Source organism: Cystoisospora suis (assembly GCF_002600585.1).
Source record: "Cystoisospora suis strain Wien I chromosome Unknown contig_4367, whole genome shotgun sequence".
Taxonomy (NCBI): domain Eukaryota; phylum Apicomplexa; class Conoidasida; order Eucoccidiorida; family Sarcocystidae; genus Cystoisospora; species Cystoisospora suis.
Genome location: NW_027157159.1, coordinates 3,125 through 30,319, shown reverse-complemented (window position 1 = coordinate 30,319; position 27,195 = coordinate 3,125). Strand labels below are relative to the sequence as shown.

The 27,195-nt window shown below is 44.4% G+C and overlaps 2 protein-coding genes across 2 annotated transcripts; one reads left to right on the top strand and one right to left on the bottom strand.

The window, feature by feature from the left end:
- Positions 1–186: 186 nt before the first annotated feature.
- On the bottom strand, positions 187–24,629 carry CSUI_008001 (transmembrane). Its single transcript, XM_068068141.1, has 9 exons — positions 22,160–24,629; positions 19,965–21,527; positions 15,352–18,913; positions 14,473–14,577; positions 11,340–13,920; positions 6,594–10,611; positions 5,423–5,579; positions 2,603–4,297; positions 187–1,832 (listed from the first exon to the last, which is right to left on the bottom strand). The coding sequence occupies exons 1-9, from the start codon at positions 22,978–22,980 to the stop codon at positions 843–845; spliced, it is 15,492 nt and encodes a 5,163-aa protein (XP_067919881.1). The 5' UTR covers positions 22,981–24,629; the 3' UTR covers positions 187–842.
- On the top strand, positions 17,192–20,561 carry CSUI_008002 (uncharacterized protein; the record flags this gene model as incomplete). Its single annotated transcript, XM_068068142.1, has 4 exons — positions 17,192–17,344; positions 17,964–18,038; positions 18,119–18,212; positions 20,494–20,561. Coding segments are annotated over exons 2-4 (237 nt in total), but the record flags the coding sequence as incomplete, so codon positions are not given.
- Positions 24,630–27,195: the final 2,566 nt, after the last annotated feature.

Here is a 27,195-nt window from a genome sequence, read left to right as displayed (position 1 = left end):
CGTAGCTATTTGTTGTCTTCGCAAAAACCCCCCTTACTTCATTCACTGTCTCTAACTAAGGAGTGATGCTTTCACCGACTGGGCTTTCTCGTGCCTACCTCCACTCTCATGCTAGAAAGAACGAGCTGAACGAGTGACGCCGGTACCCTCGGCTTATACATGCCATCCACTTTACTACATACAAGACACGCTAACGATGCTAGCTATTCGAGGATCGGCTCGGGAGCTGAGCTGAGTTACAGCGCCCTGAGAAGTCTCCTGAGCATACACAACAGATAGGACGTCACCGCTGAAACAGAGGAGACGTGAGATCGCACTACTCATGAACAGTATGGAGAGATACGGCCCAAACAACTACAGCGTTGGAAGGAGTGAGAAGAGCCACCCCACACAACAGGCACACTCCGTCAAGATCGTCCCCATCCAGATAAAACTCATCCTCGACATCGACGGAGGCAGCCCACTCGAAAAACGACAGCCTCCATGCTTGCAATACATACATAGCACACATACCATATGCACATACACACATCCACACAGATACCATACACATGATATGTATGCTATGTATGTGTTGCAAGCATATACATAGCATACGTACCATAGACATATATACACATCTACACACATACCACACGCATGATATACATACCTCCCATCGTATCATATATAATACGGATCAACAGCGTGAAACATTTAAGGTGAAACATCATCCGTCAGTGAAGAGTTTTCTTCTTTTATGATCTGTTTGGGTGTCTTGGCAATGGTTTCATCTAGAAGACATACGACGCTCCTCCTGTCAGGCGTCTGCTTGCCCCCCCCCTGCTCTCCCTCCTTCTGAGTTAAGATGCTGTTGGATGAGCACGGTGACTATTCTTTCCTAAGCCAAGATGAACGAAGACACACACTCGACAACCTGCCTCATAGGGAGGCACATCTCCCCCATCTTCATCTGCTAGGCATGCTAAGTGATAGATATGGCCGCATGGAAAAGCAGCCATGGATCCTTGGCTGTGATGTTGAGTAGACATGTTATTCTGACTAGACTTTCCTTCTCTTTGGCCTTCTTCTCCCCCTCCTTCTCTTCCACCCCAGTAAGGCTGACGACCTCCTCCTCCTCCTCCTACCCTTCGAGCTCTTGATGTCGCTGCATAGTAAGCCCTCGTACTGCTACTACCTCGACCTAAAGAAGTTAGGATAGAAGACATGCCTGCCTTTCTCAGATAAGACTCCTCTCCATCTCCTCTTGTGATCTGTTCTCCTCTCTTAGCCCCGCTTCCCTCTGAACTTCCTCTCCCCTCCTGCAGATGATGTCTCTGCTGCTGGTGCTCGTGAGGAGGAAGAAGACGGCTGGCACCGGCATCTGAAGACGCGATGACATGTTGTTCTCCTCTTTGCGTTTCTTCTCCCGTCTTCTCCGGAGAAGGAAGATTCTTAGAGAGAGAGTTCGTATCAGGAGTGGACGAGACCTTCTTCTTCTCGTGACGATCAAAGTAGTTCCTGAAGGCTTCAAGGGCCGAAGCGGGAGGGGGGAGTAAGATATGCCCTTTACATTTACAGCATACAAGAGAGGCTTCCTGGTGGGGCTGTTGCTGTGAGAATGAAGAAGAAGAAAAAGAAGATGAAGAAGGATGAGGTGTGTATGATGGTACCATCCCCCCCCCTTCTTCTCTTCGACCAGCGGGAGTGCCTGTATTGAGGACTTTGATCGAGATAGCTCTTCGCCGTGTTGCCTCGACTTGAGAGAAAACAGCAGAAGTATCGGAATTCGCGAGAGAAGAATAAACATCTAAGAGCTCTTGCTGATAAGATAAACCGTTCAACATGCTTGCCTGCATGCACAAGAACACAAGACATGCAGAAGTCACCCGCTTCACACGCAGATACCTACCCCTCTGTCTACTTGACAAATACAGAATGGTAGAGAGAATGTTCATACAACACCTCAAGACCTCTGGATAAGAATTTGTATCTTCTCTATAGATATATACATCTCAACTCGTGTGTGATGGAATCTCCTTGATTTATGAAGACAGAAAACAGAAGAGAATCAACGCTCTGCCTTTTTGTCTCTGCTCTAGAGTCCTTAGCATCCGCCATGGGGATGAGAGACTGATATAACGGTGTCTCCGCTGTCTTCCAGCTTGAAAGATCTCCATAGTTGTTCTCTCCTTGATGTGCCCTAAGTATCACCTCTCTATGGAGAGTTAGATAGGTCCTTATATTTCTATAGAGAGATACACGTCTACTTCTTGGAAGACTTCACTCAAGAGAAAAAGGTAGTCTGACAGGGAGGGAGGAACTTGTTGAAAGAAGGCCGTGAAGGAATGACATCAGCTCCTGGCGTCGTGTAGCTCTAGAGAGAACGAAAAGTACACACCAGTATAGGCAGTAAGGAGGATGGTATGATGGAGACAGAAAGAAAGAGACGACATATCAACACAGCTGATCTCCTTCCTTCCTTACGTACACCATTCTATCTATCTATCTTTAATCTATTTATCTATCTATTCCCTCAGCTACGAGATCTACCTCTCAGCACCGTGTAGACGTGTAACCCTCTGCTCCAGAGAAGGATGATAAGGATTGAAGATCTTCTTACAAGGGGTCGCTTGAGGACAGCTAGCTGTGCATGTCTATGTGTCTGGGTGATGCGCTTGAGAGTTTCAGGTAGAGACGAGATAGTCATGACCCCCGCATGCAGAATAGCTGAAAGCAGTTCAGATAGCACTAGTTCATATACAAGTCCGCGTAACGTTCTCTCTCCGCTACTCCCCCCTCTTTCTCTTCTCTCCTTTTCTCTCTTCTCTCCATCATCTTCATGACGATCAACATCCCTCCTCAACACATCTCTTTCTTTTCCTTCTTTAGTCCTTTCGTTCACCTCCTCTCTTTTTTCTCCTGATATCTTCAATCTTTCTTCCCCCCCCTCTCCTCCTAGAGACCGTTTCTTCACATCGTCAACATACAGCGAAACATCTCGTTGTTGCTTTCCGTCTTTCCTCTGTAGATCAGTTTTCTCTTCACTGACGACACCTTCACGAGCCATTTCTCTCTCCTTCTGTAGACTGGATGCCTCTTGCCGAGAAGGGCCAGAGGATGTGAGCTGAGGAAAAGACTGCTGCGCTTGAACAACTAAAGCTAATAGACCAAACCATAGGTCTTCTAGCTGCTGTTTATGTAGGAGATGTGTATTCCGATGTCCTATCCATGTAGCTGCTTCAACCAATTGAAAGAGAGAATGAAGCACAGGGATATCGCTCCACCAGATATGCCGCTTTCGTGGTCTCCGTCCCCGCCCGCCTGCCGCCCCTACTTCTCCTTCTCCTGAGCTTGTCATCATGGAAGATGAAATTTCATCCCCTCTTTCTTCTTCATTCCCATTCTCATCATCCTCATCTCCTTCTTCTTCTTCTCCATAGACGTGATGCTGGTTTCTCTTCTTCTTACTTCCGTAGTATCGACGTCTTCTTCCGGTGGACAGATATTCTTCTCCTCTTGTTGTGAAGCTCTTCTTATCATTGCATGCGTAAGAAGAAGAACCCCCTTCTCGATCTTTTCCGTAGACAGATCCAGTCCCCCCGTCTCCAAGATGCTCGCCGCTATCTCCCCATCTACAATGAGGAGGAGCATGAGCGAGAGAGGAAGAAGCGAAAGATCTCACGGAAACTTCATCTTCTTCTTCTCCCCCTTCCTTATGTGTTTTGTCAGAGTTAAATAGAAACAAATCAAGTAACTCACGTGGAGGTCGTCTTCCTGAGAAAGGCTGGTGATGTGTGAAAGGTGGAGGAGACGAGACAAGACCACCCCCCACCCCTGGTCCCCAGTCATCATGGACATAAGCAAAACTGGAGTGTACATACACCGCAGTTGTATGTGGGGTTTGACAGGACGCGGGAAACATAGGAGAAGATGAAGAAGAGAAAGAACTTCCGAGAGCTTCATTCTTCAACTGGGGGAGATGACTTGCTGGCACACTTAGGTAATCTTCTTGGCTCACAAGACTTGCATCTCCCCGAAGACCGCCAGGGCCCCTATACTGGAGCCTACCTTCCTTCAAAGTTTTCTTCTTGCTATGGATAGACTGAGGGCTGTGAGGCGCATATGAAGAAGAAAGAGAAAGAAGATGAGAAGATGAATGGGCTGCGACAACTAAGCGATGAAGAGCATGAGAGGAAGGATAACGAGGGAGAAGGGCGCGAAGAATGGGGAGAATATTAAAGGTAGGAACGAGGAAAAGAGACCGCAGGCGATCTAAGCCTTGAGAGAACGAATGCTGAAAAAGCCGAATGATGCCCTGCACAAACGAACGTTGTCACCCCCAAAACAAGAAGAAAAAGATGAAGATGAAGATAAAGACAAAGAAAAAGAAGATGAAGATAAAGATGAAGAAGAAGAAGATGAAGACGAAGAAGAAGGAAATAAAGACGAAGAAAAAGAAGAAGAGAAAGATGAAGAAGAAGCTAAAGAAGATGGAGATGAAGAAAACTGGGTTCAAAAAAGAAGACCACGACCAAAGCAGACTTGAAGGAAAGATAGAAACTCATAGAGAGCCCCGGCGCGGGCTCGTCTTCTCTTTCAAGGCTCTCCTCCACCACTGTCATAAACATAGATAGATATAGATAGATAGACAGATGCCAGGTGGAGACTGGGTAACTACACACTAGGTGGACGTCAACAGAATAGATCGTCCTAGGCATATCGCATTCCTATGTTTCACACACGAAGAAGAAACTTCCTCTGCCTCCCTCAACTAAATCTGTCCCTTCCCATGCTCTTCGGATTCGTCCGTTAACATATAGCAAAGATGTACCTACAAAGATGTACCTACTCTAACCATACCGAAAGCAGGTGGAAGCAACCAGCACATATCAGCAGCTTTTCTATCTTGGATCGATCGAACTATCTATCCATCTATCTATCTATCGTCTCATCTCTATCTACAGCACCTCGCATGCTTTTAGTACAACAAGCTAGCTTTCCTTCCATCTTCAAGACATCTCTCTGCCTTCCTCTCATCTCTATCTCTCTAATGGCTTTATCTATCGGCCTATCTCCTCTTCTTCAGATGCAAAACCCTTATATAAGAGATGTAGAAGAAGTGATACAATAGAGACATGGAGACTTAAAAAGAGAGAAGCCGCCGCGAGTCATCTCGAGAAAAAGTCTTCAATCATTTCCCTACTCCCACACTCAACAGTCTTGTTCTTCTTCATCTTCTTCCTTTCTCTGCTTCCTAGAAGAAAAGAAACAACTCTCATAAGATCTTTCTTTCTTTGTTTCGACAAAAGACGATAGTGACATCCCTTATCACGTCTTCTTCTTCTCCTCCCTCCTTCTTCCTCGTTTTCTCTTTCATTTTCTGTCTTTTCCTTGTATGCTTTCTGTGTATGGTCTCTTGATCTTTCTTTCTTAATCTTACCTGGAAATCCCCTACACGTTCAAGGAGATAGGCGCATGCATCGAGGACTTCATACTCCTCACAGACGCGAAGACAGGCAGCTATCGGCAAACACTCTTGACGCTGTAATACACCACACACTCTCTGGGGGTTATGTTCACACAGAAGACGAAGATATCTGCGAGAGAAGAGAAAGGAAAGAAAGAAAGAAAAAGAAAGACAGATGATAAGGAAGAGAGTCGGGTGACAGGAAGATACGATATATGAGAAGAGGGAAAAGAAGAAGAAGAAAAGTTTGAGATGAAGGGACACACACAACACACGCTCTCAGGCGAAGGTAGTTATACAGGTGATCCTTCAACACAAAGATAGATAGATAGATAGATGGATAGATAGATAAATTCATGATGAAGACACCTGCGGACGTCGTTAAGATACATGGGTATATATGCATCAAGAGAGAGACCGATGGATATCCAGAGAGATAGAGATAGGTCATTCATACTGGCAAGTATGGAGTCTCTTGCTGTCTTTTTGTTGTCATCTTCTGTCTCGTCTCCCTCTCTTTCATCGTCTCCTTGTAAGACGGTAGGAACATCACATCAGCAAGAAGAGGAGAGGAAGAAGACTTACCAAAGAGACCGTGTCTACGTGTTAAACCAGGATGAGTTGGGTTCTGTCTACGGGTAGGTGCATCTACACGAACATATATGTATATATAAATGTGCCTGTGCATGTGTATATGTCCATATATATATTTATATGCATAGAAACATGTATATAGACGAGCCCCCTGCCTAGCTAGACACATGCACACGGGCATGCATGTATATATACGGGCAGGTACGTACATAGACATGTGTATTTGTATGAAGAGATGGCGAGTTCAGCTAACCTCTCCATGTTCTACCCCTCGATACACAATGAAAACTTCTCCTGACACGTTCAGATGTCTAGGTAGATGAAAGGGGGGGAAGGAAACGGCAGTGAGAGAATTTCTCCTTCTATGACTAGAACCTCATGAATGCGCCTCCTCCGTGCATCCATATAGATTTGTGGACTAATCGACAGAGAAGACAGTAGAAACCTAGTTTCATGGAGACCGGACGAGAAGACGAAGAAGAAGATATATAGCTCTATCATCTAAAAGGAGAGAGAAAGAGAAGAAGTTGGTAGATCGTGCTAGACATACCGGACTAGCTGTGTCTGAAGAAAAGCCTTATGCTCAGATCGTGAAGTAAAGAAGGAAGAAGAAGAAGAAATTTGATACAACGGATAAGAAGAAGAATTTCTACCTCCTCCTACTCCTCCTGCTGCTGCTTTTCCTTTTTTTCCTTCTTTTCCTTGATCTCCTTCGATGAGAGATTGTAGAAGCTTCATTTGAAGTAAAGGATAGGAATCTAAAAGATTAATGATGTCGTTCGGACTATCAAAGAAATCTGACTCTTCTCCCCCCTTCACCACCATCCCCCCCTCCCTCTTCCTCTTGTCTTCTTCTCCTTCTTTTCGTCCATTCTGGAAGACCTCGAGACTCTGCGAAAAACGGGTTGTCCTACCTCCTTGCTTGTCTTCCAGATCTCTAGGCGCGCAAGAGATCGCCTTCCCACTACTACTACTGGTAGAAGAGGAAGAAGACGGTGGCTTCGAAGAAGAGCTCGGACGAGATGGAGTCTGTCGTGCTTGCTTTCTCCTCTGCTGATACATGAAGATCCCGAAGATAAGCCGAGCAGATAACGTCGAGTTGCATTCGACCAACTCAGGTAAATGGCGAGATATAGCACGGAGAAAGGCTGTATGGTCAACATGGGCATAGCGCCAGTGTGACAGGAATCTAGGCTTCTTCATCGTCTTTCTCTTCAACGAATCTTCCTCGGTTGTGTAGTAAAGGAAAGAAGAAGCTTTCTCATCTCTTATCTTCTTCTTCTTCCTCATGGCCTCTTCCTCTTCTTCTCCTTCGTTCATTCGTTCTCTTTGCTTCGTCTCCTCCTCTCCGTCTTCCCTCTTCTCAACACTCAGTCTCTTCTTTTCCTCTCTTGCCTTGAAGAAGGAAGGAAAACTTTCTCCCTCTTCTTCATCTTCTCCTCGGATCACTAACTCTTCTATCAGAAAAAAGACATTCCGATCTTCCCCCTGAAAGAACTCTTCTTGTCTTCTCTCTTCTTCTGAACACCTCTCTCCTTTTCTAGTCTCGTTCTTCTTCTCTCTTCCCGTCTCTTCTTCTGTTCTTCTTCTGCTGCCTTCTGACCTTTTCAAACCTTGTCTACCTGCCTCTACCTCTTCCTTCTCTCTTTCTCTCCCGTGTCTACTATAGGCTCCTTCTTCCTTCTTCTTTCTCTCTTCTTCTTCTTCGGATAGACTCGATCTCCCTGGGAAAGCTGAAGACTTCTTAAGAAGAAGAAGTAAACAGGCCAGCATACTATCATACTGACGCCTAGACTCATGCAAGAGCGCGACCACGCTATAGAACCCATAAGCAAAAAGTTTCTCTCTTAAGTCTTGATAAGGTTCGAGGGCTTTAGCTGCTTGAAATGAACTGCCTCCTGACTCGAAGAAAGCTCTCTCTGCTTCTTCCTCAAGGAAAGTGAAGAGAAGCTTCTCTCGACATGCCATTCCCCATCCCGGGGAACGCAGAGATGAAGGAAAGAAGGTCACTGAAGAAGAAGAAGAAAAAAACTCTCTTCTTTCTCTCATGTGTTGGTGTTCGTGGTCGTTTATGTCCCTTCTAAGGAGAGTCCGATGAAGAGAAGAAGAAGAAGAAGAAGGGAAGATGGGCGAGGTGGCAGTCGTAGTAGTAGTCGTAGGAGGTGGTGGTGGTAGAAGAGAGATAGAAGTATGAAGAAGAGAAGACGAAGACGGAGAGAGAGGGCGAGGACGAGGAGGAGGGGGAGAAGACGGGGGGAGAAGAAGACTGGCAAGAAAGGCATGAAGGTCTTCTTCTTCATTCCTTTCATCCCTCTTTCTCTCCTCGAGTGGAAGAGAAGACGACAGGGAAGCCGAGAACGAGGAGGAGGAAGAGGAGGAAGATCGAGAAGGACTCAGAGAGAGAAGAAGAAGAGAAAGAGACGGAGGAGTCCCTGTGACAAGAAAGAGAAGAAGTTCCTTGAAAAGAGTAGTCGATTTCACGCGAAGAGGTAAAGCAATTAAGACCATGACAAGGAACTGCCACAAGATCATATGGAGAGACCTCATGGTCTCTTTCTGTTCTCGAACAAGAGATTCTAGGGAGGACACCACACTTAACACATCTAGACTTCTCCCTTCTATGAAAGGTTCATTATTCTCTCCTCTACTTCCTACTAACCTCCTGATAGTGATAGTCTTCGCTTCCTTTTCTTCTTTCTTCTCTCCTTTGTGAAGAAGACCACCCTTGGCGAGAGAAGCTCTCCCCTCTTCTTCATCTTCTTTCTGTCGGCGGACTTCTTCTCGTAAAGCCGTGAGTATCGATACATAGGCTTGATGCGAATGTACGAAATCCATCAGACTATCAGCGACGGCGGGAAGAAGAAGACTTGCCAGCCATACCCATTTAGGTGGTAGAAGAGGAAGAGGAGAAGAAGAAGTGTGCCTCGTCATACCGTTGCTTAGGTGTTCGCTAGATCGACTCTGAGATGGTGCTTGAAGGTGATCAGATGAAGAGGCATAATAGTCTTTCTGTGTTTCTCTTTCTTCTTCTTTTATTTCTCCTCCTGTATGATTAGACGATGAGGAGGAGGAAGAAGAAGAAAGATAAGGAGGGAGAAGAGAAGAACGAGCTAGTCCCGTTGTCGAACAAGAAAGAAGAAGAGAAGAGAAGAGACGAAAAGTTAAAAAGGGCGAGATCAACAAGAACTGCTTGAAAACTTGTGGAGAAGAAGATAGAAATGCCGATAAACCCCCTCCTCCTCCTCCTACCCGTCCTTTACCCCTCGTATGCTTAGTTACAGTAGAAGAAGGTGGAGATGAAAGATGAGAATCTCTTCGGTTGTTTCTCTCTTCTTCTTCTTCTCCTTTCTTCTTCATAGCATGGTTCTCGTGGTCAAGGTCGTCGTCTTTCAGTCCGCTGGCTGTAGAGTAAGGAGTGAGAGAGGAAGACCTCTTTGCATCTTCTTCTTTCTCTTTCTCTTCTTGGTGTGATGGGGAAAAGGGAACAGAAGAAGAAGAAGATGAGAGAGGAAGAAAAGAAGAATCTAATCGCGTTGAAAGACTTTCAAGTGAAAGGCCTGGACGCCGAAAGACATACTCGATCAACTCGAGTAACATACTCGGACTTCCTACAGGAGGAGGAGGAGAAGAGGAAAGATGTACATGACCTCTCTCATCTTCTTCGTGTGTGCTGATATGCTTCGTTGCCTTAGGCGACTCACAACGGAGACGACCCGTTAGCAGTTTCTTATGCTGAGATTCTTTCCCTTGTAGAGTTCCTCCATCTCTCTCAGCGTTTTTTCTTCTTCTTCTTTCTCTTATCTGTCTTCTTCTTCGTGAGATCATCTCCTTGTCTTCAGTATCTTGTATAAGGCAGCATAAACTTTCTTGATAGATATAAGATGCAACGTCTTTCATCTTGGTCTGACAATAGCTGCTCCCGCTACTATTCTTATCATGACTCGTATACACTCCTGGTTTCATCCTATACCTCCTCCCTTCACAGTTCTCAGGTGTATATACACCCCGTTGATCTTCTTCATAAGATCCAGATAAGACAGTTTCTTCGTCTTCTTCTGAATCTTCATATTCTTCTTCGTCACTCTGATCTTCGGAACCCTGCTGCTGTCTTCTTCTCCCATCTCTATCAAGAGATCTTCTTCTCTCGTGAAAAAGAAAAGGATAGGTACATTCGCTGCTACTGTGATAGGAGGATGAAGCCGCATGAAAGGAGAAGAGATGGAAGAGAAAGAAAAACAAATCTCGAGATGAACGCAGTGACTGAAGATCTGAGGTAGGGATAAATACAGGCAAGAGGCCTAGCGAAGACTGGAAATCTCGGCAGGGCTTCTTTCTCCCACTCTCTGGCGCATCGCATTCTCCTGTTGATGTAAGACGGGGAGAAGGAAGACGGCCGGACGTCTCTTTTTTCTCTATGGTCAGTTGATCAGCCGCAACAGAAGAGGAAGAAGAAGAGAGGGAAGTAAAGGATTTCTGAAGGAAGTGGATGTAGCTTTTGAAGATCGCATGCTGGACTCGTAGCGTGTCTCCAAGAAGTAGCTCCACAGGTGTCTGAATATTCGAAAAACCTACCAAGCAACAAGAGAAAGAAAGAAATAGATAGATAGATGAAGAGATTGGAATAGATAGATAGATAGACTGGGAGACAGATAGACAGATAAGTGGGCTGGAGCAGAGGGATAGATAGAAAGAGATTGACGACACCGAGAGACTGAAGACAGATAGATAGGCTAGAGATTGATAGATAGATTAAAGCCAGATAGATAGATTGAAAGACTGATAGACAGGTGAAAGCTAGATAGATGGAAGCTAGATGGAGAGATGGATAGACTGAAGTTAGACAGAGAGATGTATAGCTTGAAGGCGACTACATAGATGGAGAAATAAAAAGATCCACACAGGGAGAAAGGAGGATAGGGAGAAACAGAAAGAGAGATAGACAAAAAGAAAAGAACGCGAAGGAGATGCATATGAGAAAGAAGAAGAAAAGAAAGGAACGGAAAGGAAGTGTATTTGGAAGAGAAGCAAAGAGAGAGAAAGAGAGACCAGACGCACCAGAGAATGAAGATTATACTACCTACACTCAAAATAGAGAGTCTACAGAGAAAAAGAAGAGACGGATAGATTGAAGATAGACAGATGGATTAAAGATAGATAGAAAGATAGATAGATAGATTAAAGAAAGATGGATAGGACACGTTTTTGTATAGAGAAAAGAAGAAAAGAGAGAGAGAATGAGTTGAAGAGATGTATAGAGACTACGTGTCCTTTTAGATATCTCTAGATATTGACTCACCTTTCATGTTAATCAAGCAGACACCCGTCCACATGCGGTGTATAGACACTAGATGAATAAGCTGATGAAGATCAACAGAACGGGCTATAGCAGCTACGGCATTACTATCACTTCCATGCAATTCTTCTTCTTCTCCGCCATCTCCTCTCAGTAGATTCTCCTCTTCTTCTACCTCTCCTCGGTATCTTCTGCTCTCATGTAGAAGAGAAGAAGAGGAAGAACAGCACTGTAGCAGATTTCGATAGAACAGACGTATAATGAGAAGTTGTATGATATGGCGATAAAGCCTTGCTTTCTTCAGATTTTTTAACAGCAGACCGTTAGAGTTACTACTGTTCTTCTTCTCTTTCTCCTCATCATCCTGTCTCACTGTTTGAATGAGGTGTACATACAGCGCATCAAGTATAGAGAAGTTCGTATCTCTGTCCTCCCCGTTGTCTTTCTTTTCTTCCGTCTCTCTTTTCTTTATTTCATTGTCATCGTCTTCTTCTTCCATTACCACTAACGCCTGTGACTGGTCTTCTCCCTCTCTCCTTCTCTCTTCCCCACTTAACTTTCTTCTTTCTTCTATCTTCTTTCTGTCCTCAGAAGAAATGCGTTCTCCAACCTCTTGTTCTCTTGACGCTTTCAACCCTTTAGCTTCTTCTACAGCGTCATACAAGCCAGCAAAGGGCTTCATGCTTCTCTCACGTCTCTCTTCGTCTTCATCTTCTTCTACGTTTCTTCTTCTTATCTGTCTTAGGGATAGGTCCTCAGATGTCTCCGGAGCACTTTCTTTACTATCATTACTGCTATTATCGAGATCTCTTCTTTCTCCTCCACTAGCTGTTGTTCTCCTCTCACGATTCTTCTTCTTTCTGGCCTTTTCTTTCTTCTTCTGGAGAAGAAATAACAGAGCTAAGAGAGGAAGTTCTTCTACACTATCATCTCCTAGGAACAATCTTATCGAATTCAGAAGAGAAGTTAGAAACTCCTCGTCGGTCTCTCTCCTTCTCAATCTGTCTCCACTTCTTCCTCTTTTCTTCGCCTTTCTATCGTCTTCTTGTCCTTTCTCTGTTCTTTCTTCTTCAAGCCTCTCTTCTTCTTCTTCTGTGCCCTCTCTTTCTCTACTTTTTATCTTCTGCGTCGTCTTTCTGTCCTCTCCTGCGCTGTGTGCCTTTCCTTTCTGGGGTGTACATACACTCTGTTTTGTCGAAGCTTTCTCGAGCTCCGCTTCTAGATACTGGAAAAGACCCGTGGAGACCTCTAGACTCAAGGAATCCATAGAAAGGAAAGAAAAGGGGGTAAGAAGATAACGACATAAGGAAGAGAAGTAGAGGGAACGCGTCATCTCTGGTAGGAGACTCGAGTTCGATAATGATCTTATCTCTTTCTCTTCTTCTTCTTCACGCTGTCTTTTATTCTCCTCCGTCCTCCAGAGACCTCTTCTCTGGTGTTCTTCTTCTTCTTTCTTCTCTTGTTCTTCTTCTCTCCTGTTGAAGAGGTCGTCTGCGTCATGAAGGCTCTTCCTCGAGATAAAATGATCTTCCCTCTTCTCTCCGTTAGACACCGCCATGCTTTCAGAAGAAGAAGAGGAAGAAGACGCGATCCTCTCCTGATAATATATCGGACAGGGCTGAGAGAAATCCTCTTTAGAAGATGGAAGAGAAGAAGAGTCGCACGTTCGGGTTCCTTCATGATCTCTTGAAGAAGATATCTGTGAAAGAGTCGTAGAAGATGAAGAGGAAGAACCAGATGAAGGAATGATAGAAGAAGAATCTTTCTTCTTCTTCTTCGTCTTCACTTCTTCTTCTTCTCCGTTCTTTCTTTCTTCTTGTTCTCTCCTCACTTCTGTTTCTTCTCTCCCTTGAATTTGGGTGTGGCGGTTATCTTGACGAAAATCGGATGCTTGAAGAAACAGCTTTTCAGGGAGAAGATAGAAGACATGAAAGAGGTCTTCCGTAAGATAAGAACGGAGATGGTCTAAAGAGACACACAGTTCAAAGGCACATGCACAGTAGAGCGACACGACCCGCAGCCACAGGATTGTCCCTATAGAAGAAGAAGAATAGAAAGCAGATGAAGAAGAGATGTAGAAGGAGAAGAAGAAGGAAGGTGATAAGAATGGAGAAGACGACGACGCCTCATCTTCTCTCGCGGTCTTCGTAAGAGAAGAAGAGAAAGAGGGGTGATTCGGATAGAAGGAAGACAAGAGATTTCTCTGTGAAGAAGAAGTAGATCTGTTCTCTGTTGTGTGAGTTGTCCTGTGGCCTTTAGAGCCTTGAGAAGGAGGAGGAGAAGAGTGACGATGAAAGAGAAAATAGTGTTGAAGAAAGAACACTTCATAGAGGTGTCTTTTATACATAAGTTGATCTGCGAAGCCATGTAATAAGGTACATGCTAAGGAAGATAACCTGTCATCCTTATCGAAAGAAGAAAACCTCCTCATCCAATCAAAGCCTCTCTCTCTTCTTCTTCTTCTTCTTTCTCTTGACCTCCCTGCTTCTTCGTCAACCTCTGCTTCTGCTTTTCGAGCTAACGACAGAGAAAAGTCCTTGCAAGAAGAATAAGGAGAAAAAGAAAGAAGGGGAGGCAGATACCCCTGATAGAAAAATACACAACAGTGACCACAAAGAAAGAAAGAAAGACAGCATGTTCACGTTTGTCTCTCAGAGCTTCTAGTGTCACGACATCTCACGAGAAAGAAAGAAAGCAACATCCATTGATCCAACTGGGTACGCTGTTCTTTCACACTTCTTCCTCTTGAATGCCTGTCACTACAAGAAATCTCTACCTCCTTCTTGACCTTCATCTTCTTCTTCAGCCTGGGCCGTCCCTCCTGCTCCTAGACCCTCCTTTCTCTGCTTCCTATGAGACCCGCATCGCCCCTCATCATCTACCTTATATCTATCTATCTATCTTTAGTCTTCCTGTCTACCTTTACTTCTGTCTCTATATCTTTCTTGAATCGACCTACCTACCTACCTGTTGACCTGCCTCTCCTGAGCCTCAGTACATCTCTATTTCTTTGTGTTTCTTGTTCTGACCATCTTCTCTTTTCTTTCTTTCCTTCTTTCTTTTGAAGTCCCTCTTCCTTTCTTTTCTTCCTGAGGGAGAAGAGAGAGAGAGATAGAGATGCAGGAGATAAACTTACCTGGCGAATGGACTTCAGAAGGGCGAGAGCGTCAAGGCCACGCTGACGTAGGAGGAGGTCATTCACGACGTCTCTCCAGCTGAGGATTCTAATTAGAACCACCCCCTGCGCAAACGGAGACAAAGAAAGGAGACAGAAAAGAAGGTGAAGAAAGCAAAGAAAAAGAAAGGGGAAAGAGAGAAGATCTATGAAGACGCAAAGGAACAGACAGACACATTTCATACAGTCACACTCTCTCTCACACAGACATACACACAACCTCTATATCTACATATACATGAAACAATATACATCCATATAGTAATAGGTCCATACATATGTACATGTAGGACTACATATGGTTCAGACGAATGCATACATGCGTATATATATACCTAGGTATAATACATATACATATGTATGTGTATACTACGTATATATGAGTATGTAGAGTGAGGAGTTTGTCTATAGATGTGTGTATTTCTTGGACTTGGTTTGAAGAAACAAAAGAAGAAGAAGAAAAGAAAAAGAGGAAGGAAGGAATGAAGGAGAGAGAAAGAGAGAGAGAGAGAGAAACACGGAAATGGAAGGCCATGGAAGCAAGAAACGAGAGAGGACAACTGAATTAGTAGCTAGACGCGGTGAGTTCGGAGTATCGAGCGATGACCTTAGAGCAATCGAGATAGAGAAATGAAACATAGACTAAAGATAGATAGAGAGATGAAAGAGAGACGAAAGATAGATACATTTAAGATAGACTAAAGAGAGATAGCCTGAAGACAGATAGATCAATAGATAGAAAGACCGAGGAGGGAAGACCATAAAAACGAAGAGAAGAGAGAAGAAGAACAAGAGGAAAAGACAGAGCTGTTCTTTTCTGGTGGAGATCCCTTCTCATACCTCTAGACCAACGAGAGATATCTCTGCCGCTTCTCTACAATATTCATCGTTATAAACTTCTTCTTCTTCTTTTCTTCTTCTCTCAGTTCTTATTCTCCCCCTTCCGTCTGTCTCCCCTCTCCTAGTGAGGTGACCCTCCTGTCCTCCCGCTCTATGAGAGTAATCCCCACGACTTTCGTCTTCTTTCTCGTGTTCTTCTTCTATTCTGAGTTCCCCTCTATCTCCTTCTTCTTCCTCTTCTCTATCTTCATATCTTCTTCCTTTACGGGTTCTCCATTGATGTGATAACCTCGCTAAGAGTCGATTGTGTGAAACGATCCGACTATAGCCAATACACATCGATTTACTATAGCTAGCTGCAAAGACAGGTAGCTTCTTCTCTCCCTCTCCCCCTTGTGGTGACTGTTCATACTGCGTCTTGCTTCCTCTTCTTCTTCCTTCTTCTTCTTCTGGTTCTTCTTCTTTTCTTTCTCTCTCTCCTTTTTTACCACCTCTATATGATGAGTTCGATTCACCGCCAACTCCTTCACACCTCTCTCTTTCCATCTCTCCTCTTCCTTCTTCTCTTTGTGCCGATTTCCCCCAGAGAGAGAAGTTCGAAAACCTTGACTGAGGAACCTCTTGTTGCTCGTCCAAACCATTCACCCGCGAGGAATTGTCTCTACCTTTACCTAGGCCTCCTGTGAAAGACCTCCATGAAGACCAAGTGGTATCTAAGAGAGAGGATGAGAGAAGACTGTTCCCATGGTCGGGATCTCCATCTTCATTTCCTCCTCTTCTTGTCTTGTCTGAAAACTTATCAAGGGGTGGAGAAGAAGAAGAAGAAGCGTTAATCAAGAGAAGACCTGTTGAACTCCCCTGCTTCTTTCTCCCCCCTCTCATCATCTTGGGGGTGTTGTCTTGGTTGTTCTCTTCTGTCTTTCTCTCCATACGATAGTGATATCTCGCCTGTTCTTCCTGCTGCTTGACAAGCTGAGAGATCAAAGAGACGTCTGTGAAACGGTAGTAGATAGGACTGGCTAGAGACACATCCACCTGCTGAAGTAAAACAAGCCGTAAAGCGGAGTCCGGTGTATATCCAGAAGTGTCGTGATAGGAAGGGACGGCATCGAAGGGCATTCTACTATTATACATGATCGCTTGTTTCTCTAAAGGAGAAGATAAAGACAACAAAGGTGGTAAGAGCTGATAAATCCCTAGGAGATAAGCATCATTCATAATACAGAGAATGGAATCCCCAATAGCAGCTAAGCTTTGGATGACACGATCAAAATGAAACACTTCTCTTCTTTCTCTTGTTTTCAGGAGAGAAGAATCTTTTCTGCTCTTCCTCTTCTTCTTCTTTCTTCTCCTCCTCTTGCTCTTCTGAGTTGCATCTGATGGGACTCCGGCCCCTCGCGGGGGCTTTGACGTCGAAGAGGAGAGATCACCTCCAGGAAGAGTGCGAGAAGATGAGAAAGACGTTGCTGTTCTTCTCCTCTCGGGTGGGTGCTGGGGGTGATCGCTATCGTAGTGATCCGTAGGATGACGAGGGTGATCATGTGGATTATGTTCTTCTGATCCATCACTTTCTTCTTCTTCTTCATCCTCGTGAGCAAAGAGAATCTCTACAAGACGTAAAGATTTCTCGATCCCCGTTGCTAGGACAGGATAGGGAAACATGCATTCACTTCGATATCTTCCTCTTAGCCAACAGATACAAGGGAGATCCGGGAGTAACTTCTGCGAAGATGAAGATGAAAAGCATGAACTCTGATTGATGTACGAGGAAGAAGAAGAAGAATCTCTTGTTCTCTTTTTGTCATCTTTCATGCCTCCTACTCCCCGTGCGTCACTAGGGCCAGCACCGCCACCAGCAGTAGGGAAGAAGCGAGATGAGAGCGAATCGTGTGGTTGTCGCTGGTGTATCGAGGAGGAGGAGGAAGAAGAAGAAAGGTGGAGTTTAGATCCATCTGAGGAGGAAGAAATAGGATGTAGAGACCTCATCATACCCGTTAGCGAGAGGAGGTCTTTACGATATAACAGAGATATATGAGGTACGAGAGTTAAAATAAGGATAGCTTGACTACAGGCAATCCCAAGGAGATGAGAAGCATTCATATCTCGATCTCCTCCTGTGGAAGGAGACATGGAAGGATCTTCTCTAAAGCCGAAAGAGAAAGAGGAACGATTCATATGAGACGTTGAAGGCGAAGTCCTTCTTTCTACATCATGAATAGGAGACGCTGGTAGGAGACATACATCAAGGATGACGCCTAAGGAAGGTATGCCCCCTGTAATGATCTGTCGCTCACATGCAAAGGAAAGAAACTTCTTCTGAAAAGACAGAATCGAGAGCTCTCCTCGCTCATCTGCAGCTAAGGCTATAGCTGTTGGTCGGGAGGGACCTAGGATCGAAGATGTTAGCCATGAAGAACCTCGAGCAGTCAAACTCCCACCACTAAGACTACTACTTGCCGCACTATGATGACTACTACTAGTAGTAGTAGTAGTGGCACTAGTAGTAGTGCCACTTAGGCCTTTGCCTAGACTTTTCATAAAACTTCCTGCTGTTGAGGAAGTAGAAGAGGAGATCTCTTGTTTGCTATCACCCTCATGATGACTGTTCGCAGATGTCTTCTTCTTCGTCTGTTCATCGCCAGAGGGAAAGACGAAACCTTCCCCAGTCGCCGTACGACCACCCTGATGTGAGGAGATCGTCGAGAGAAAAGCCAGACAGCAGATACTCGGGCTCGTCGCTGTGGTCTTGGAAATCTTTCTTGAGAAGCTCCCGAGGCCGTCTCGAGTCAAAGAAGAAGAAGAGGCTCGACTGCTAGGGGGGACACCACCGTCATCTGTCGTGCTGGAGGTAGTGGTCGTAGGTGAGGAAGATAGAGAGGTATCTTTAGATAAACAAAGGAGGTGTGCTTGATAGCCACGTAAAACAGGAATCTGTTTCTTACTTTGACTATGGAAAGGTACAGAGGCATTCTCGCCATGTGTGAGAGATGGAGTGAAGGATGCTGGGGGTGATCGACTCCCACTTGAGGTGTACGTACACCCGGATGGAAGAGGTATACATTGTGCTTTGGTTGTATGAATCTCATATAAAGCAATCGCACCACTCTTATAACCGACGAGAAGAAATTGTAGACATGGAGAAATACATATCGATGTAACTGAACCCCCTTTGGTCTCTCCTGCGCTTCCTAGACCTTCTTCTTCAGGAGGCGGTGGAGTAGCGGAGATCTCGCCTAAAGTCAAGGAGAGAAACGCAGAAGAGGAGGAGATATCTGCCGATGAGTTGTTCTCATCGTCGTGTAACGAAGAAGAAGAAGAAGCAAAGAGAGAAGAAAAGGGGAAAGGAAGAAAAAGAGGATAAAAAGAAGAAGATGATGAGACACCTTCAAGAGTGTCTTCAGGAGGGGGTGTATTAGATGCCTGTTGATAAGAAGAAGGAATGGAATAGATATCAAACAGAAGGAAAAAGCCGCGGGAGGTCCCGATAGCTAACAAGTTGCTGCAGGTATGAAAGCACGTCGGATAGCCAACGGATGCCGTTAAAGATTGAAGAGAAGAAAATCTGAAAAGAAAGAGAAAGAAAGGGGACAGGGGAAAAAAGATCAGGAAAGAGACCATGGAGGGAGAAAAAGAAACAAGAGATTGTATATGCATGGACAGGTCTATATCTCTATATCTACACGACGAAGACTACGCGAAGAAGAGGAAGAAGAAAGCTCTTGGACGTGTGACAAAGGGTGTGAAACCCATACATATACAAGTGTATAACTATGTGTGTATGAAGATGTATATATGCATATGTATGTATGAAGACGTCTGTATGAAGATGGATGAATATGTATATGTATGAAGATCTACGTATGAAGATGTCTACATAAAAATGTCTGTATCTGTATGAGTGTGTATGTATGAAGACGCATGCTGTAGGTGTATGTACACATGGACAACCGACAAATCTATGAAGAAGCAAAGGGAAGGAAGACACCCAAAACAAGTTAGGTCTGATATCATTTGTCTCTGACTCGAGTCTTCTTTCTTTTCTACCTCTCTTTCTTACACTTCGCAGATTCACTTAGAGATGCCCTAGATCTCTCGAAGAAACGAAACCCGTAGGAAGAAGAAGTTCAGGCAGGGGGCCTCACTTGACTAGTCAAAGCTCTAGAGAAGTACGGGGAAACACCTCCGACACCTCATCTCATCTCTACGTCTACGTCGGTGCGTATCTCTATATCTTTATATAGCATTGTCTATAGATATCCATATATCTATACATGTATATACAAACGACAAGGACACTTCCATACCATACAGAAATACAGAGATGAATCGACATACGTCTATCTCTCAAAATATATCTCTATAGACTGACTAACTGATGTGAATAGGTACCTATCTATCTGTCTGTCAATCTATCTATCTATCTCTTTGTCTATCTATCTACCTATCTATCTATCTATCTGTCTGTTTATCTTTTTATGGTTTGTTCTATATGAGATCTATGGGTGTGCGAAGGGCGTTGCTGCTTCATCCCCCCCCCCTTTCCCGTCAGAAGACAAGACAGTGAAGAGAAAACTCTTGTTCTTCTCTCTCTCTTTCTCTATCCTCTTTCTTACCCCTGAATGACTGTATCAAAGACACCTGTCCCTCTTTTCATCTTGGATGCATCACAATAGATCTCTTTCTCCATCTCCTCTTCATCTTCTTCTCCATCTTCATCGTTATCTTTTTCTTCTTCTTGTTCTCTTCCTTTTCTTCCGAACTCTAGATCTCCATCTTGTCTATCTACAAGATTCCTGGCTCCTAGGCTTCTGTTACACCCTGTCTTCTTTGCATGATAATGCTCTTCACCTTCTCTGTTAGACCCATTCTTCTTCTTCTTGTTTCTGATCTCCTCCTCGTGTCTCTCCTTACTACAGAAGTTCTTCTTCCATACATCTTTGAGTCCTAAGCGATTGACTGCGACGTCCTCTAAAGGAAAAGAAATGGCATCTATCTGTCTTCTGTTGGGTGACCTCCCCCTCCTTCTTCTTTTCTTTCGCTTCTTTCTCACTCTTTTTATCGACTTCTTCTTTTCATCTCCCGCTTGAGAGAAGGTCATCTGGAGAAAGGCCTTCTTCTCTTCCGCATCTTGATCTATTTCAGAAGAGAAACGACCAATAGAAGAAGGAATGAAAGAAGATGAAGAAGAGGATGACGATGAAGAGGAGGTGCTGGTGAGACGACCAAACATAAGGAGCTCTTCGTGTTCTTGTTCGGCTAATAGACGGGCAGAACGATAGGCGGCTCGCTCACACCATGAAGCCTGAGAATCTCTACACATCCACTTCAAAGGAGCCTCTCGAAGAAGACCTAAAGAGGATTTCACTGTAGCAGGGAGAGGGGGGAGAACAAGAGGAGACAGAAGATGATCATAGCCTTCTCTTCGGTCATCAAACCACTGATTAGGAGGAGAAGAAGTAGAAGAACAACTCGCGAATCTTCTTTTTCTTTTCGAATGCGCTGTCTGCTTATCCCCGTGACGCGATGTGGAAGAAACCTCTCCGGCGGTATCATGAGAAGAGAAGTCTTCTGACGATAAAGAAGAAGAAGAGATATAGGATAGATACTTATCTCGCGACAGCCTTGGGGATCCACATGAAGAAGAAGAAGATAAAAAGAAATGACGTGAAGGTGGTGATTCGTCATCTGAGTTAGAAGAAAAAGAAGAAGAGAAGTCCTCTAAGAAACCTCCCCTCTGTGATCTACTCCTGCTCCTACTACTTTGATGTCTTCTGTTTCTTCTTCCCCTGTATCCTTTCCCCTCGATCATTCTATCAGAAACATCTGTTCTTTCATCTTCTTCACTCTCTTCTTCTTCTCCTTTTCTGTTGAGCAATCTCTTGTCCTTTTCCAATTTCTCAGATATCTGTCGTTGTTTTCCGGCAAACATAGAGAAGTTCGCTCCTCGCTCAGGTGTATGTACACCGTGAAAGAAGCTCTTCTTATCTGTGTTAACACCTTCCCCCCTAGCTCGAGAAGAGACATGAAATGTCTGCACGTCATTCGTCTCTTCTTCAGAGGAAAAGTTTCTGTAACTCTCTCTCTCTTTCGTTCCTCTCCACCCGGATAAAGAAGATGAAAGACTTCTATCTTCTTTCTCTTGACGAGACAGAGATTGCGATTGATTCAGGAGATCTCTGGAAAAGAAGGACAGAAACAAATGAAAAGAAACTGAAGAAAGATGAAGAAGAACTCTCATTCTCTCCTCTTGTCTGGTTAAAAGGAGAGGAGAGAAGTATACAGGAGAACATCCAATTATCTCGAGGTTAGGGTGCTTCCTGTGTATCCACCGGAAGTAGGTGGAGATACACATAGATAAGCGAGAGAGAGGGTTTGTAGGGTTCTATTGACATATATACACAAAAGGATCTCTATATGTAAACTCGTAAGTGTCTGATATGATAGAATTCATATGACTTGCCTTTGTATTCGCGGGGAGTATGCACACCTCAATCCAAGGAACTCTATACAACTATACATACGTATAGATATCTATATATCTCTACATGCATGGGTAGAGTATCTATATACCTCTAAACACATGTATATATATCTAAACGTCTCTCGCTCTCTCTCTATATATATATATATACATATGGGGATATAAGTACGTAGCATCGTAGGCCTGCGCATAAGAAGAGACGCAAAAGAGACTACATGTTTCTTTGGCGTGTCTTATGACTGTGTGAAAAGAGATCGTGCCATTGTGTATGTCGTTCTTTCTTCCTCATCTCTCTTAGTCTGTCTTTGGCTCTCTTTCACGGCTTACTTGAGCCACTGTTCTTCTTCTTCCTCTTCTTCTTCCACATCCCGTAGAATCTCTTCAACGGTCTTCGGTTTAGAACTTGAAGCGGTCCAATGAGCGGTTTCCTGTTTTCTTCCACTTCTTCCTTCTTCCTTCTTCTTTCCTGTTCCTTGAAGTGTTTCTCCTTCATGTGAGCTACTCCCAGGCCCACCATTGACTATAGAAGAAGAGGTGTGAGAAGAACTAGAAGGAGAGTGAAGAGAAGAGAGAGAAGAAGGAGGGTGAGACCTTCTTTCATCTTGTTGGTCTCTTCTCTCGCCCCTTTGCCCTAGAAATCTTCTGCTTTTTTCTTCTTCCTCGTTGTTCGAGTGGTGTGAGGACACCCGGTCCATCAGGTCATCATTCTTTCTTGGACTTTCTTCCGGCAAGCCTCCCTGGTTGAGATATGAGAGGCTTCTTCTCTCATGACGTTCTTCTCTTCTTTTTTCTTCTTCTTCTTCTCCCCCTCCTGCTCTTCGGTAGACATCAGAGGTACTTCCATTCTCCGTAAACTCACCTTGAAGAGAAGAAGAAATCTCTCTTTCTGGAATAAGAAAAGTCCTAGTTTGGAACCCAGAGGAAATTTCTTCGCCTCTTCTCCCAGCAGCAGAAGAAAAAGAAGAGTGAGATAGAGGATTTGACGGCGGTGTAACTCGTTGCGCTGAAGAGGAGGAGGAAGAAGAAGAGGGAGAAGCAGGAGTGGGTTTCTGGGGGGGGTGAAAGTGAAGGAGGCGATTGAGATCGTCGTCTTCTTCATCTGAATCTTCCCGGAGTAACTCTTCAATAGTTAAAGAAGAGGGCTTCATGATGTGTTGTATTGTACGGCTGTATAGGCAGTAGGGATGTCGGTCAAGGGATGAAGATCTCTCATTCACGGGTATCTACTTCTCGTTGTTTTCGTCTCTTCTTCTCTTCTCATTTTGCTTTGGATCCTTCCCTTCTTTCGCAACTTTCCTAACGGGGGGGGGGATGCAGAAAAACGAGATATACCCTATCTTCATATGCAGACGAGAGAAGTCCTTGAAGGGACTTCACAGAGACCACTTCATAGATCTACATGGAGAGAAAGAAAGAGAAATAGCCAGGAGCTCTACATATACGGATATGTAGGAACCTTGCTGGATGTCCTATCTCCTTATCTGTATCTATACAGCTGGAAAACTCAACTGTGTGTGAGTAGCCTCGAGAGAGAAGGAGAGTCAGGGACGAGAAAAGAAAGGAAGAAAAGAAAGAAAAAGAAGTACCTGGAAGAGGCTATATAAAGCCGCAAGTAAAGAAAGAGGAAGGAGAGAGAAATAGACGAAAAAGAAGAAAAACAAACGAGACTGCCAACGAAGAGGTCTTTGCTCTTTAGGGGGGAGGGACAGACCGAGACAGAAAGCAGGGGAGGAAGATGAAGAGAGGAATAGAAGAAACGGAGCAATCTCAGGTGTATGTACACCTCAACAAGGATACTCGATACCATGCAAGCGTTTTCTTGTGCACCAAGCGTTGACTTAGTAGAGGTTGTATCTCTCCAGTAAAATCTCTACTTCGAAATATTCTCTATCAGGGAGAAGAAGAAACCTAGTCTGTTCTTGATTTCCCCCTCCCGGTAATAGAGAAGGCTATCTTTCTTTTCCGGTGTATGCATAGTTGAAGCTCGAGTGTACATACAGCTCAATCTACGATGCATGCATTTCAATGCAAAAGACACCTGTCCCCAAGAAATGAAAAAGAAGAGCAAAAGGCTCCCGTCCACCCTTTCGATCTCCTGAGAATCTGCCGATGAAAACTGAAGAGTGTCCTGTAGTTAAAGAAAGCGAGAGGATGAAATGGAGAAAAGGAAGTGAGGAAACTGCTAAGGTAGACAGAGAAAGCAAAACGACGGCTCAAAGAAAGAGCAGCATACCAGACAGACAATTGCTAGAAAGAAGAAAGAAGAGAACAGAAAACTGTATGAACCTAGCCAGATAGAAAGGATATCGTGATGCCTTCCTGTAAAGAGGGTTTTGATCTCTCGCTCTTGATATTGAGACTGAAGCGATCCTGGAGGGGGTGTACGTACACCTCAAATATGAAAAGAAATCTTCGGGAGGAACAAAAAGACAACCAAGTCTTGCCCAGAATAAAAAGTCTTATCGATGTCGTGGACGACGACCAGCCGAAAAGTCCGTACCTTCACCCAGAGAAACTATGGAAAGGAAGGTAGCATACGACAAAAAAGAAAGGAGACAAAGAAAAGGAGCCTTCCTTTCTAGAGACTTTCTCTGAGCTATCTATAAGTATCAACAGGCGGTACAACAGAGAAGAAGAAAGGAAGAACGAGCCTCGCTCGTTGTCTACGTCGCCTCAAAGAGAGAAAAAGAAAGAAAGACGATGATAAGGCGCGCATATCTAACTCCTTCTCCTTTGCCTTTTGAGCTACAGGTGAAAAGGAGATGAAAGAAAAAAGAAAAGAAAGAAAGAAAGAAGGGTTAGTTAGTTAGTTGAGAAGTAGTTAGTTGAAAAGCCTGTTGTGGTGTATGTGGAGTCTCCAGTCGCATGCAGAAACAGGACAAAAAAGACATCTCTAAGCTGTATGTACACTTCAGAGATGATTAGTTGGGTTCTTTTTTTCACCGGAGAAACCAGATGGAAAAAGTTTGTCGAATGGAAAGTCCCTTCTTCCAGATGTCTAACACACTTCTTATGAAACGGATGTTCTTTGTAGGACTCTTCAAACGTCTATCTCTTGTCATTCGTACGTCGATCCTTCTATTGATACCTTTCTCTCTCCATCAACCAAAAAAGCTCACATCCACATACACACACACACACACACACGTCTATCTCTGTTTCCCTCTCTGTCTATACTATACATATAAACATCCTCATCATTGGGATGACCTATTCACGCATATCTAGAGAGGTGTACATCCACCATGACACCAAACGAGTAAGAGGTGATCTGAAGAGGACACGTTTCACTCTCTCTCTCACTTTGCACTCGTGGAGCGTTCACAAGAGAGAAGACGTATAAAAGAGAAAGATGAAGGTGCTGTTCTCTTCTTCTGTCTGCAAGATCTCTTTCTTCTTTTTGTGCCTGCAAGATGACAATAAGAATGTGTGATAGAGGCAATATGGAAAACCACATGCACACCAAGCACCTCATCCCTACCTCACTCTTTCCTAAGTCTCTCGGCACCTTCCCTACAGTTGTCGGGGGCAGACTTTCTTTCCCTGAGTCCATCATCTCATCACTACGATCTCCCTCACTCGCTCTTTCTGTCTCTCTCTCCGTGTGTTCTATAGATACGTGATGTATCTCTCTCCGTCTAGCTTGAAGAGGATAGCATAGTATGCCTGATATGAAAGTAAAATGGTCCCATTTACCTGATAGGCTTCAACGGCGGATCGGCGTTTTCCTCAAGACAGTCTGATCCTATCTATTCGCTGCGCCAACGAGCTGCCGTGCGCAGGGGACAGTCATGTATGTATGTATGAACTGGCGGCGAGTGTGTCTAAACCGAAGGTGAGTCGTGTTTTCTTGTGAAGAGAGAGCAATACGCTGGCGACAACCCAGGTATGAATATAGAGAAGTGAAGGTGTATTATGCATGTGAAGAAAGAGCGATTCTATGGAGTGGTAGGAGTAGGAAGCACAACGTCTCTTCCATGGTGTTTTGCCGGGTGATCAAAACTCATCGAGAGATGGCTTGCTCTAGATGCCATGCTTTAAGCTTTGGACCAGCTGCGTTGCACCACGGAGGGGAGTTACAAGAAGTCTTTCCGGTGTGTAGAATACACCTAGTTCAAATGAAATGCCGTCTATCAACTTCTCTCTTTCTTCCTCATGAATTGTTAATATATCAGTGGTGACAGCGTGTATTCATTTCTCAGTGACCATCTGACTGGGTAGGTGTCTTTCTGTTGTCGGATGGTCTAAGAAGAGGTGTCTGTACACCGAGAGACCATGATGCTGCCTGTGCTCTTTAGAGCCTTCTTGTACATACAACTAGATACCCTTTCTACCGTTCCAGGGGCCTACGAACGTCTTGCTTCCTTTCTATACTACAAAGAATTTCTCCTCTCTTATCTCGTCTCTGTAAGTACGTACAAAAGACGTAGTACTATTCACTACATGCATATACGTCCAGATCTATGTATCTATTTGCATCTCTGAAGAGAGATAGAGATCAGTCTCTCTAATGCTTCGGCAGAGATTAGTCGCGGACAATCCGAGTGAGGAATGAGGTCCGCCGGCATCTCTTTCTGTAAGACACATCCAGCGACCAGTTCTTCAACACGGGAAAGACCAGAACGATGTTGCTGTCCAGTCCACCTAGCTAGCTGGCTAGCCAGCTGGAGCCTGGGAGAGAAAGTGAAGAACAGGGAAGTGGACTTCTCAGTGAGAATGACGGTACAGCTATGTACGCATCGAAGTGGAATACGCTAAAAAGTAGGGTGCTCCGTGATCTCTCGCAGAAACAGAAAGAAGGCTTTGAATCTAGCAGAACTACTAGCCAGAAAAAAGGAAGATAAAATCTCCAGGGGGGTTCCCGTCGAAAAGAGAAAAGTGAAGGATAGGATTCTTCATCCTTTTTTTCTTCGGCACTAGTGGCGAGCTTCTCGTACTGATACGACTTGCACGACGTTCACTACGGTCACCGACTTTTCAGAGGGTGTACATACACCTGAACATCTTGACATAGACCTACAGCACAGACCCCTATCCCTTTCTATACAACATATCCAGCCCTGTCCTATCCTATCTATCTCAGTACAGGCAGTCTGTTTCTACACTAGCTGTCTCTCCATGTATTGTCTCCTAGACTGGATCAGCTGTCCTTTCTTTTCTCCTCTGATCTCGCACCAGCACGACGACCTTCATCATCCTTAAGATCCGAGAGTAGCGTCTTTTTGTTTGAGAACGTCAAGCTACCATCAGTCGAAGAGCCTCTCCTTTAAACAGGAACACGACTTTCGTTCACCACATGAACCAGTTAGATGGACTACAGAGAAGAAGTAAGGATCACTCGAAGATGAAAAGAGGAAAAGAAA